This window comes from Amblyomma americanum, chromosome 5, assembly GCF_052857255.1.
Source record: "Amblyomma americanum isolate KBUSLIRL-KWMA chromosome 5, ASM5285725v1, whole genome shotgun sequence".
Classification (NCBI taxonomy): Eukaryota; Metazoa; Arthropoda; class Arachnida; order Ixodida; family Ixodidae; genus Amblyomma; species Amblyomma americanum.
Window position 1 is genome coordinate 163,241,638 of NC_135501.1, and position 13,598 is coordinate 163,255,235.

Here is a 13,598-nt window from a genome sequence, read left to right on the forward strand (position 1 = left end):
CTGGTACTTCCACAACGGGCAATGCAGTCCGTTGCAAGGAAACTGCGGAACGGTCGCTGGAGGTTCGTTTACCTGGATGCCATGTTAGGTGATATTTACATGCCTGTTGTGTGCTGAGCAACATGGTGCATGTTCTGTAGAACTGTTTATTCCATGACACATGCTACAACAGGTTGAGCATGGCCCAACAAAAAAAATAGAGGTCACTTTGGTATTTCGTCTTTCAAGAAATGATTTCATACCGCAACAAAACAAACCCTCACTAAATAAGCATTGCACAGACTCGAGAAACTGCGCTGTCAAGAGAAGATGACGGAAAGGAAAAACAGAACATCTCCAGATTGTATTGCAACTAATATACAGATTAACATCAACAGCCAACAACATCACGTCACCAGAGATAGTCCTGGCATTTGCAATGTTTAAATTCCTTTTGCCAATAATATCAACTTGGGCTAACAGACGCAGCGGCAGCCAACCCAAGTAAAGGCTAGCTGTGTGCATCTACATGTTCCTGCTTTTCACAAGCTCTTCCATTAACGCAGCGGCAGAGCATTACAAAATTCCAAACACAAAATGGCACCAACAATGTTGAATCAGCACAAACAGATGAGCTTTTGCACATGATGCACCCTTTTGAAAAACAACTTGGGCACGAAATGTGCAGAATGGCACGGGTAAAAAAGAAACCTGCCCGCATCTAGGCACCGCTCACTCTGTTCATGTCTGTCCACACATTTCGCTCTAAACAAGAGTATCCAATTGGATACACTCAGCTCAAATATTTGTGTCAATGTGGAAACCATTTTTAAACTGCGTACCACTACCTTAAAAATAAAAAAATAAGGCAGGCCTTGTGTAAAGCTTTTCACCAAGCTTCTTTAGGAAGGGCAGGCTTGACATAAAAAGAACAAAGCAGTATGCTTCAAATCGTAATTATGGTGCGCACTTTCTTTGTTTACTTGCTTCCTGCCAATTCTCACCCTGTCACTCTACCAGTAGCTATGCACACACAAGCCAGTGGGGAGCGAGAGCGCAGAGGACGCCAGTGACGGAGAAAAAGGCCCCCGACTGATGAATGCTAATCACGTTGACGGGTTGGCATGTGCTCTTTCTGGTGCAACATTCCCGGTTATGTGGCGAGAAGAATGAGGACAGATGTAGTGCATTCTTGCAATCGCGAATGTAATGACCAGCCAACACCCTCTAGTCAACAGTGTCAATTAGCGTGCTGCAAAGGGCCACAGCATTCCAGGTTACTTCAGCCAGGGTTCAACTCAGTGTTATGTCAACAGACACGATTCTATAGCACACATCTGAAATATTTAATTCCTCGGTCAACAAACACCAAAACTGTCACTGCGCTTATTACATCTTGACTCTGTTTTCAGTTTCATGGCTAGCAAAAAAAAAGCGCCTTGCAGCATAGTTCAATGTAACATTCAGTAGCCGAGCCATCTTGGCTCATGACAGGCTGCAATTATAGTTGGACACAGTTCGGCACACATTGAACGAGGAAAAGCTGCTGAAAATTAAAACAAGTGCAGAAGATGTAATGAAATACAACTCGTCAAAACAGATTGCACAAGGAAAAGCAATGCTGAAAATGCCGAGGTATTCCTTGCATTCCGACTAAAAACGGTACACACGTCGGGGCTAAACGCACGTCTGTGCCAAACAATTTTGCAGGCCAGTGTCACATCCAACCTGCTAATCCAAGTCACTAGCACTCAATAACAAAAAAATGTTGCAGAACAAAAGGTACGAGGAGCAACAGTTGCCAGTCAGTCGGTGCAGGCAGGGTCTGTGAGCTTCGAACGTTGCTGACACTTACTCAACATCGTCCTCAACCAGCGGGGGGCCTCCAGCACTGTCCGCCAAGCGCTGCAGCACGAAAAGGTGGCACCGAATGAGCAAGGCACAACATAGCAGGACGGCAAGTGTTCTCAACCTTTTCAGCCTCAAAAAATTCTCAAGAACTCTGTGTGTCTCAAATTCCATTCCTTCCTGCCTATCTGAAATCCATGCAAAGATTAGCATGAAGATGCATAGCTCTTCAAGAAATGCCCAAAATCAATTAATAATGACTAGCTGAATAAGGAAACTGTCTACTACACAAAGGACTAATTACAGTATGATCAGTCTCGCAGTCAGGCAAACGAAGGCGGAGGCTCAGGCATGCATGGATTCAGATGCTCGGGGAGCCAAAATCAGCACTCCAAGGAACTTAATGGTTCCTCGGAACCCAGTCAGAGAAACTTGGTTCATGTGCTGACACAAGGTGTGCACATTACTCGTGACTTTCGCTGCTTAAAACTGTGGTTTTAATGCTATGCAGGCCTTAGGGCGGCCTATTCGAGTGCAGGTGGCAATGATGCAACAATTAGCTGCACAACGTCGCCTTTCTCCACTACTGTTTCTCACCATGCACACCACAAATGCAGTAGAGTAATTATGCCAAAGTAAACATTGCATCTTGCTTCTCAAGAAACCTTCACGGCGTTGTGTAAAGGCTGTTGCAGAATGTGGCACCTTGGATTACAATGTACACAAAATGAAAGCCCAATTTAGCCCCCTTGTATGGCTGCTTATGCTAAAAAAATGCATTGCCCTCTGCTTTTTCAGATACCGGAGCTCATGATTCATGCAGTACAGCAGCAACTTGATAATGTGGCTGGACGGCATTATAAACTGGCAAATAAGATCAATGCTCTTTGGCGGTTCTCAGCTGAAATAAAACACTGCTATTATGTAATTACCTCCCATTAGCGAAATCATCGGCAACAAATATTGTATACTGCAAAGGCAGCATACAATTCCCAATGAAAGCCTTCACGAAAACGTACTTATTTGTTAAGTAATAAAGCTAAGGCGCCGGTGGGTCATTTCCCCCTTTCCCCGGGCACTGACGTCTCAGTGGGAAGGAGAGGGGAGGTTGCTGAACGGCACGGCACCAGCGCTAATTCCTTTCGGCTCCGGCGATGACTGGCCACTGTACACTTGCCGCTGCACGCTGCTGCGCGTCTCGCAGTCTCCTCCCCTGCTGACCGCCCATACCCGAGGGGGACGTTCTTCCATTGTGCCGAGGCTGGCTCGAAGAAATCGCTTATTTCCAGTCCTCAGGCAACCTTGCGGTAGGAGTCGAGCATAACAGGGAACCACTAATGAACTTGTCAGGGTTGCCGAGGGCAGACGACCTTTTTACCGAAGAGGGACGTGCTCTCAAGTGGGGTGGGGGTCACTAAAATCGGCGATGTCTGACTCTGCTGTCAAGCTGAGCGATGGGTTTCTTTTTACTGTCAGCAGAGACTGCAATGCGGGGGCGCCTCGTAGGCTGCACATGTGTCGAGCTACGTACATGAAACCGCGTGCCCTGCACTTTCGAGGCGGTTCAGAGCTCCACAGAATTGGGCTCTGCCGAGCCCTAGGCTCCACCCATCTGTATGCGTGGTGCCGTTGTACGGCCATTGGTTGAAATTGGGCGAGAGCTGGAATAGTAAAGCTCGGCCCAATTATCGAAGGGTTTAAAACCTGCTGCAAACAAAGAGTTGAGAGGAGCGTGCCAAGTCTCAGTCTCGGCCACTTTTAAACAGCCTTCTTTTAAACTGCCTTTTTCTGACCTGCCTTGTATTTCGATCCCGTCTTTAGTAAATTAGTTTTGTTGTTAAGAAGTTTGAGTTGCTGCCCCAACTGTGTCACCGGACAAGCAGACGAAGACCCGAAGGCTCATCGTACTGCTAACCGCCGTGTATTCGATTACCGGCCAGCGTGTCATCATCATTCATCGCTCATGAAGAGCACCAACTGACCATCAGAGAGGGTGTGGAAAGTTTAACTATACTGAATTTCAATAAAGTGGCATTTGCCAAAAGTGGTCAAGCTGAACCATTTTCATTACAAATGCAAAGAACACACGCATATATTTACCTCTGAAATTCTGCTGAATACTACCTGGCACTACTTCAACGCTAATGCTCCAAATTCCCAACTTTCAACCCGTGCATAGCAAAGCGCTATTAATCAGGGCTGGTAAAACTGCGGCACGGTCTTCATGGGCCTTTCCATATTACATGTGAAGGGGAATAGGAAATGCTCAACATTACTGTCGGAGCATGCTCAGCAGGACCCAAGACATAACACACACTTACCACGTTTACTCGCGTAATGCACCCACTTGCATAGCAAGCCCACCACCATCGCTTTTGTCGCTGAGAATTGAATTTTTTTTTTAAACCTGGCCTAAAATATGCTCACCTAAATTTCAGGGCCAGCATACAGCATGTTCGCATTATTTCACCACGACTGGCCAGCGCAGTCGGGTGTCACAAAATCACCGGATTGCACCGCCATACAGCAAACACCTATTGAAGCGAACGATGCTAAACACTGGTGACACAGATGCCATTTGTCGACCGCATGCTTTTGGTGATGGGCGGAGACGGATGTATGATGTGAAATTTAGATTATTACAGAAAAAAAAACTGCTGAAACTTTTTTACTTCACCGTTTTATGAAAACTCCCCTCAAACTGATGTCAACTTTTCTAGAAAACAAGGTGATTTCATAACAGCAATCAATACTATAATATAGGCACACACAGAAATCAGATCGGGCATCCTGCAATAAAAGAAACTTGTGCCACGGAGAGGAACTTGACAATGCTGACAGACTTTGTTCAAGAAGCAAAAGAGGATAATTGTGGCATTTTAAGCAAGTGAGCGCTCCAACTGTGGTTGTGAGCACAAAAAAGAGAGTTCGCACCTGTGAGACCACAGGCAGGCGCTGCAGGAGCAGGTGGAACACCTGGGGAGGCAGGGTCTGCTGCAGCACTTGCAGCAACTGCTGAGGCTGGCCGCACACGGCCACAGCACTGCTCAGATGCTCAACACCATTCTCAATGTCACCTGCGGAGAGAGCACACGCAAGAAATTGAAGTTCTACTGCGTGGTCCCCCCCTGTTATGAGACAAAAATTCCTTTACAAGTCCCTAATCCCATGTGAATAGTTTAACTGCGAGGTGGCACAGTTTGGTACACCTGTCAAGTGTTATAATGACAGAAAAATGTAGCTTCATTTGTGGAGCCATTTGTTGAAAAAAAAAAAAGCATGCAATCAGCCAATCACACAAAGTAAAATTAATCGAATTCGAAGAGCTTGGATGTATTTGCTGTGCTTTGTCGGGATGTCTGTGGTGACAATCTGGTGTCAGACATGGGGACAAGATATGGCTTAAGGACTCTGCTGACTGAAAAGTGTTAAGCCTGGTGACAAGCTTTAACGTGTCGAAAACGTCACGAGTGGGCGTAAACAAAGCTCTAAAAAAAAAAGGTAAACGCAACGGAGCCGCACTAATTATTATCTCCAAAAGCATTATACACTCCCAACCACATGCTAACGCTAATTCAACGCAAATGCTTACTGCAAACCACTAAATCGTGCGTCAGCTGGGGCAGAATTCACAGCTAGCCATGTTCAAACTCGCAACCGCACCGTCGCGAGATCCACAGGAGCGTTCAAGTGCAAAGAGCGTTCGAAGAGCGCTTTACCTTGCGCCAGCAGTTCTTCGCCCATCTGGACCTCGTGGATAAAGAACTTCTGCACGGCGTCATAGTCCTTCAGGTCCGGGAGCTGCGCACACGAGCCATTGTCAAGGGACTTGGCCGAGAAAGATGACACCACACTAGCGTTCCTTACCTTTCCGGTGCCCCTGCGTGCTTGTTCTTTCTGTTCCTGTGCCTTGGCACGCCCTGAAAGGCAGTTGAGCACTACATTAACTAACGAGCTTTTCTGCGCTGTCAGCCTCGGTTACTGCAATCCGTGCAAATGACTTCCCACGTGGGGTCTCGCTGGCGGAGACTCGTTTAATCGTTCGCACAACAGAACTTGCGCTCTACGGCCACACAGGAAGCGTACACGGTGCAAGAACGACATGTCCCGAACGAAAGAGCGGCATGACGCCGTTTTGGGTGACAACTCACGTTCCCTCAGCTTCTGCTTGAAGAGTGGATCGCTTCGGCGCTTGCGGTCGAAATAGATACAGTACCCTAGGAAAAGGGTGCCACACACCCCGGCAGCAACACTAAGCGCTGTTTTGGACACCATAACGCTCATTTCAACCATGAGGAGAAATTTTTGAAGTCCAGAAAGTATTAAACCGATCTACTTTCCCCGACCGACGTCCTGCGGTCCTCGCTCCCCAAGTAACCTCCGGCGCACGCCTCGTAAAAGCAAGCCCTCTAGTGTTGAAAAATGTCACATACGTGACGATTGCAGCCAAACGCGCAGCTGATGGAACGGTTAAAAAGAAATGTGTGCCGCGCAAACATCTTAGATACTGAAATACAGACAAGAGGGCGGATCGCTGCACAACGTGCTACGAATGACGCGTTTCATTTGCTAAGATTCTTGCCGAACGCCGCGAGCGAAATATATTCAAATCACGTAAAAATGGCGCGAACGGGTAGCAAGCAGCAGCCATTTTGATTTTTACCGGGAAATTTCTGTCTCGCTCAACTACGGTTTTCGAGACACCAAAGTACTTACTACATTGCAAACAATTCGGACGCTTAGCTACCCTTGGTCGAATCATTGGCCAAAAAAAAAAACGCTTGCTACTAGCAGCACTTCCGCCAATTTGCAGCACCTTTGGAAAAATTGTGTCATTCAAAGCATTTGTAAAATGACAGCCACAAGATTGAAAGCTGAAACCGAAGCCGGCGGCAACCTTAAGCTCTGTACGGTCCAGCGCGCAAAGGTGCACCTTCATGCATGCATTTCACCGCGGAGTTCAACGACACTTCCAGCGGTAGGAAGAAAAAATACACAAAAATACACAGTTGAAGATGTTTATTTTCAGCCATCCATGACACGCCTGTTTGACAACTTTCACGAGGCTCCGCGTGAAAATAAAATCTTGACAATGGGCAGGAGCAATGATACACGACAAAAGGGAGGAAATCGGCGATTGTAAACATGCTACTGGCTGAAGAAAAAAAAATTGTACGGGCTCTAGGCCTAACGCCAGAGCAAAATGACTGCTAATAATGAACATGAAATGAATGCGCGGCAAGGAAAACGGACAGCTAAGCAGCCGGCAGGTTTAGTGAAGAAACAACTAAAAACTGAGAAAGTCCTCAGAACTCCTGGCTGGAGCCGCCTTTCTTGCCGGGCTTGCCGCCTGTGCTGGTCTGGCCGGTCTTCTTCGGCAGCAGGACGGCCTGGATGTTTGGCAGGACACCGCCTTGCGAGATGGTGACGCCGGAGAGAAGCTTGTTAAGCTCCTCATCGTTGCGGATGGCGAGCTGCAGGTGGCGGGGGATGATGCGGGTCTTCTTGTTGTCGCGGGCTGCGTTTCCCGCCAACTCCAGCACTTCGGCGGCCAGGTACTCCAGGACGGCGGCGAGGTAGACGGGGGCGCCGGCTCCGACTCGCTCGCTGTAGTTGCCCTTACGCAGCAGTCGATGGATGCGGCCCACCGGGAACTGAAGACCGGCCCGCGAAGAACGAGACTTCCCCTTCGCCTTGGCCTTCCCGCCCTTGCCGCGACCAGACATTTTTTTCTCGGACGGCGCAAACGCTGACAAACGGGAATAAAATAGCGCTGCTACTGCTGCTGTAGCTGACAGGAAGAGAGAAATGCCGCGAAACGCTATTTATAGGGAGACAAAGTTGTGTCAGTGTTGCCAGACGGAAGTAAGAGGTGCGCTCGCAGCGCACTACTGACACCGTGGCGACTTCTGAAAATAATGCTAACTGGCTCTAACTTAAAGTGCTAAAAGCAAGTTGTTGACGTTAAATTTTTTCGCACTGAAATACAGCTCAACTGCGTCAACAAAGTTGGACCAAAAACAACACCATTAAGGGGGGAGCTAGGAGCCGAACAGCCAAGGGGGAAGTTTCCGGTGGTTCCGACCCGACTACTTTCGATTTTGTCCCGTGCTTCACTGTACCCGTGGTTTTGCCGTTTTTGCCACAATTATGCAGGAAGAAGTCCGTTGTCAAAGATGTCGTTACCTTTGACTGCAATGATAGGATAACTCTGTGTTTGTTGAAGCTGAAGCTAGGACAAGGTCCATATCTTGAGAGGGTTGGCCTTCAGACTCCAGTGATGTATATTTTCTGGAGAACGCGTGAATGCAGCATGCCTTCGCTTTGTAGCTCCTGACCACTGTGCTTCTGGCCGCGTAGCCGTTGCAAGTTGTCCCGGATGAGTGTTGCTACCCGGACAGCATTGGCCCATCACGACAGCTGACTTCGTGTAAAATATCGAACGAGCAAGGTTGTAACGATACTCCATAGGCTCCCAAAGAGCATCGATGAGTTTTGCTGATGAAATAAGTACATCTGAGCGAAACAGAAGTAATAGGAGACAAAATAAAGCAAGAAGCAATAACAAATACAGTATATCCAGAAAAACTTTCACGGCATAGCGACACATTTGCTAGTGAACAGTGCTCACTACTCCAAACACAGCTGGTCAGCACTTTTAATGCCTCATATACAAGAAAATGCATATGCATATCTAATTCTTCCCACTATTTTTCCACTGGGGTGATCTGCTCTGAAAACACCTCCTCACCTGATAACGCATTTTTTTTTTTTATGAGCAGGAAAGTTTTAGAGCAGTTTTCCTTTCTACAGTTGAAAAATGGAGAATACAAGCCATAACTGCTCCAAAACTTTTATCCCCTTTAGGCCAGCACTGCAATACTCATCACCCCAATGCAACTATCTGTTTGTGGCAGCTTGCGTATTTTATGCAAGTACTAAAAACACTGCGGTACTTTCAATTTCCTTTATTTTACACACTGAATCATGGACAACCAACAGACGTGAGCAGTGATAATAAACGCAGAGATTGATAGGACACTAAGGACATTACTTACACTATATACAGTGGGTAAAAACAGTTAAAATACAGAGCATAATGTACAAGACAGACTGGGACAATAAATAAGTGCTTATACATAAAAAAAACTTTTTTTCCTACTTGATAGACATGGAAGTGTACGTGTAATAGCGTTTCGTTTTCTTACACATTACATATGTAGCTGTAACAGTTGAAAACGATTTTTACCTTGCTTCCATAGTTATATCCAATATCAAAAACAGTTTTTGTACTCAGTGAACACTCCATTCACTGCTGCAGCATTGGCAAAACTGTTGGCATGAGTTAATAATAAAACCTCTCCAAGATGCTGCACATTCCTCTCTTTGTTCGTGCTGTTGCATGCGCAGCAAATGTTTAGCTTGCTTCGAAATAAACCAGCAAAGACAATTTTTTTTTTTATCTCTAAAGGGCCAATAAACCTGTCAACCAGATCCAACAAACACGTGTGAGACTGCTTGAAAGGGCCTGGATAAAAACTCGCACTGCAAGCACGTTGTTGTCCGACACACAATGCTAGACACCATAACGGTTGCAACACCCATATACGGACAGTCATGAGCAGGTTGGGGCATGCTAACTCTCCTGCCCCAATTTATATTAAGAGTGAAGTTACAGAGAGGGTTGAGCAAAGGTAGTAGTATCTCAGGATTCGTACTGACAAAACTCCACAGTATACCCCCTGCTTTAGCACCAGCAGGCCTGTCAAAAGAATCCACTCTGAAAACAAGTATTCCACAGTAAAATGAATGGGCTTTCTCTTGCCATGCCTGCACACATCAACCAATGCTCTAATTGCTCACTACAGTGAAAAAGTCATTTACCATAAACTCATGTTCTAAACAGTAAGTCAAGAGTAAAATAAATTTAACTACTAGTCAATACACAGTCCAATTCCCAAGTGCATGTTGCTCAAAGAAATAACCTACTGCTAAATCAACAAAAAAGTGAATAATACAATATAATACATATGTTAATTCATCTCCATTAAGCAAAAATTACTATGTTGACCTATAAAAGAACTTCTTGTAGACATGACCCGGTCAAACAAAATACAATCAATCACAAAGCACATTAATAACACAGGTAAAACCATTAAGGTGCACATGGGACAGCTGATAATAAAGGGACTTCCTTTTTCGATACGCAGGTACTAGGGAAAGCACAAAAAAAAAAGACAAGCTAAAACACGTTCATTCATCCGTATGTTTCTCGCAAAAAACATAATGATCAGGGTTTTGCTGTAACACAAGTCAGAAGAACGACAGCGACAGGTGATTCAAGTCACCAGATGAGATAGCACTAGTGTTGTTCCGAAGCTCTTTTTGCCAAATGCAGCACTACTTACGCTGCATTATTTTAACACTACAGAGGCTCAGAAAAGATGTTGCATGCTGCAAAAAGCACAGCATCAACAGATCTTTGAACAGCAGCACTGTAGCACCAGTCATGTCATTCGTGGGAGTAAATGTTCAACAACTGCACGTTCACTTCTCAGCAGTCACTATATTACTGTAGGAAGTCCACTGAATGAAAAGCAGCCTCTGCACCAGTGGCAATTACAGCTGACCTGACCTAACTTGCATAATGTATGGACATCTTGTTCAGACACTCGGCATCAACAAATGCCGTGCAGAAATATTTCACTACGACGCACTAAAGATATGAGCTTTGCATCTCCCACTGCTAATTTTGCCCCACACACCGAGGAGGCCACCGATAAGCTCCTGACACTATCCATGTGAATAAGCTGGGGCCTAGAGGGCGCAGGGCCCGCTGTGTGTCACGGCCTTCCACCTGCATCTGGGCCACCATGACAACTGCTCAGAGTGGATGCACCCAGCAGCCCGTACCCTCTGCTGACACCGGGTCCGAAGCCGACGTCCACCGCTGTGCCGCCATCTTCAATCTGGCGTACTCGCACCCGCTGCTTGTAATGGTACTCCCGCAGGTAGCTCTTGAGGCTTCGCGGCAGTGGAAGCTTTGCGGCCCCATCGTACGCGATGCACGAGCAGATGACTGCACGTGCCAGGTGCTGCAGGGGAAACACGAAAGTCCGGTGCAAGGGGCGCGTTAGCATGGGCTCGAAGTACATGCAGCACGAGGGGTCCTTGTAGTGCTCGACCAGGCCACACACCGTGCGTGACGAGAACACCCCGGGGTCGTGTGAATCGAAGCTGAACCGGTGATTCCACTGCTCCACCCGCGCGTGGAGTGACCGGCCGTACCGGCGGAAGCTCACCGAGAATAGATACTCTTCCTGCGCGGAGTCTCTCAGGAGGAACGTCCCCTCCGGCTTGTTCTCGAGTAAGCGTTCGGCCTCGTACCGGTCCATCTTGCCCCAGTAGAAGCTGCAGGACGTGATGCCGAGCAGGTCAGGCACCAGACAGTGCATGTAGTCCACTTGCGTGTGCACCTGCGGGGCCACGTCCCAGATCCGGCTCAGCACCTCCCATGGGACCGAGAGGCCCTCTGGGGGCCCCTGGCCCGCAGACAAGCTGAGCTGATTACGTAGGGCGAGGGCCAGCTCTGGAAGCTGCTGCTGAACCGGCTGTTGCTGGTGAGGTGACTGGCTCTGCGAGGCCTGAGTCCTCGGCCGCTCCGAGGGGTTCGACGACTCGCTCGCTTCACTGGAGGACGAGGGCCGAGAGCCGTCGGCACGGAAGCCCGGAGGTGGGTCGACACCTTCTTCGATCTCCCGAGCCCGCTCTTTGCGAGCCCGTTCGTCCCAATCGTCCATCTGGTATTCATCGCCACGAAACTTCCCGTCAGCCGCGCCACCGCAAGCGACGGAGCCAGCCGAGGACGGTCCCTTCTTGTCACCGCGAGGCTGAGAGGCCTTGAAGACAACCTTCGGGCCGAGCGTGTGCTCTTCGGTGCGACGGTAGCCAGTGCATATGCAGATGGGACAGCCCGTGGGAGGATCGGCAGCAACCGGGTCAGTGGCAGACGACGTGCGGCGAGATCTGCAGCCGAGCTTGAAACCCCACGTGCCCTTTCTCGGCTTGGCACTGGCGCAGTCTCGGGACGGTTGCTGTTCCTTGGGTGGCATCGACGAAGCGGTCGCACTCGTCGACGCCCCAGGCGTCGAGGCAGCGGCGTTGTTCTTGCGGCGCCTTCCGAAAGTCAGTGTCCTTAGCTTCTGGCGAACGCCAGGCGTCGTCTTCTCCTCCGTCTGAGTGGCTGCCGATGACGACGACCCTTCGCCGCTATCGCCAGACATTCCGCTCGGCTGACCGGCGTCCGGCGACTGCCGTCCTCCGGTGTCTGTCGGGTCCGTGTCCGAGCTCGACATGTCGTTCCCGCCGTGACGGAGTCTCGCACGAACGCGCGCCTAATAGCGCGGCACGGCTAGCGGCCAAAGAAACCCGACGCCGAGCGGAAGGGCGCGAGTTCCGTCGGTCTTGCCGGTCGCGGCCGTCATCTGTAACGGAAACGACGTCATACAGTGAGTACAGCCACCACGCTAGCTGTGAATCGGCACGAGGTGCAAGAACGCGTACGCAGTCCAGACACTCGAAACTATCATACGCGATAAGAGAGTTGAGGGAACAAGTCGCGGCTTCTTCGAAAAAGTGTGCACAAACCGGGCAATCGCGGTGAAACGGAGTTCCCAATGACGCACTCTTGAAGGCAATAAAAAGAAACTATTAACGAAGCACGGCTTCAGCCGCAGGTCACGGCTACGGGATGGTTGAGCACGCCGCTAATGCAAGCGCACCCAAGGCTGTAAGGAACTGAATCCGCAATAAACTACACGCCTCTGATGTATACGCCCCTTTAATTAACTCGAAGACACGAAACATGCAGCCGCGACGATGACGAAACGGCAGAGGCGCAAAGGTCGGTTAGCGAACGGCAGCCGTTTACAACATGATGATACACGCCACGGGAGTCACAGCGCCTCCCATTCAGGAATCGCGTAGCGGAATCAAAAACGCAACAAAAGCAAAACCAAACATACGCGTAACGAGGCTTAGCAGACACCAGCTGCAGTTCGCCAGGAACGAGCGGAACGAAGGCGTCACGAAAGATGACCGCACCCTTTCATAGTCATCACAACGTGCTGATACGCTTTTCCGAACACGCCACACGATAAGAGGTGCAAGCAGCCACCGAGCCGCCCCATGTATACGTAGAACGTAGCCTACCCTCGCGACCTACACAACTTCCTGAAGCGAAGATCGATAGCACAACGCAACCGTACTGCTACGAGCAACTCGCCTCGGATAGAAAACTTAAGAAACTAGGTCACGCGCGTAGTGTGCAATTAATTGCGGTTTTCTGATCACCCAACACTTGCGGGTTAAGATTTCTAACTTTAGTGAATAAAATGACTTCTTTCCTCCAAAGGCAGCTTTCATTTTTCCTCTTTAGGTACAGCGACTGCTTCGTGTCCCAAAACAGGGCGCTCAGCGCGAAAGCGTGGGCTCAAGAATCACGGGGCGAGTTTCAGAAGGTTCCGTACTTACGTTGAAACAATCGATGATTGCTCCATGGGCCACGAAATGGCAAAGAGTAGGGAATAAAAGAGAAACTCAACCATGCGCTGCGAAAAATGGTCACACAGGAAATGACTTCTCCATTTTCTGTTTTGTGATTTTGGCTGTGACGTCACAGCAACTTATTTCGCTCATGGATCAACCAAAGCGGTAAGTATTGATAGATAAATAACAACGCTAAACATCCTTGCATTAAAATGTTGTAAGCG

The 13,598-nt window shown here is 48.6% G+C and overlaps 2 protein-coding genes across 4 annotated transcripts; both read right to left on the reverse strand.

The window, feature by feature from the left end:
• Positions 1-132: 132 nt before the first annotated feature.
• On the reverse strand, positions 133-13,494 carry LOC144132896 (uncharacterized). Of its 3 annotated transcripts, XM_077665620.1 has the most exons (4): positions 10,770-12,311; positions 5,547-5,577; positions 4,762-4,904; positions 133-1,884 (listed from the first exon to the last, which is right to left on the reverse strand). In XM_077665620.1, exons 1-4 carry the CDS (start codon positions 12,180-12,182, stop codon positions 1,831-1,833), a joined length of 1,641 nt encoding a protein of 546 aa, XP_077521746.1. In that variant the 5' UTR covers positions 12,183-12,311; the 3' UTR covers positions 133-1,830. The 3 variants fall into 3 exon arrangements, with proteins under 3 accessions (XP_077521746.1, XP_077521744.1, XP_077521745.1); XM_077665618.1 differs by lacking the exons at positions 133-1,884; positions 4,762-4,904; positions 5,547-5,577 and adding an exon at positions 13,360-13,494 and having other exon boundaries at positions 8,781-12,311; XM_077665619.1 differs by lacking the exons at positions 133-1,884; positions 4,762-4,904; positions 5,547-5,577 and adding an exon at positions 12,852-13,073 and having other exon boundaries at positions 8,781-12,311.
• Positions 6,830-7,632, reverse strand: LOC144132897 (histone H2A-like). The gene has a single exon (XM_077665621.1). It carries the CDS (start codon positions 7,551-7,553, stop codon positions 7,134-7,136), a length of 420 nt encoding a protein of 139 aa, XP_077521747.1. The 5' UTR covers positions 7,554-7,632; the 3' UTR covers positions 6,830-7,133.
• Positions 13,495-13,598: the final 104 nt, after the last annotated feature.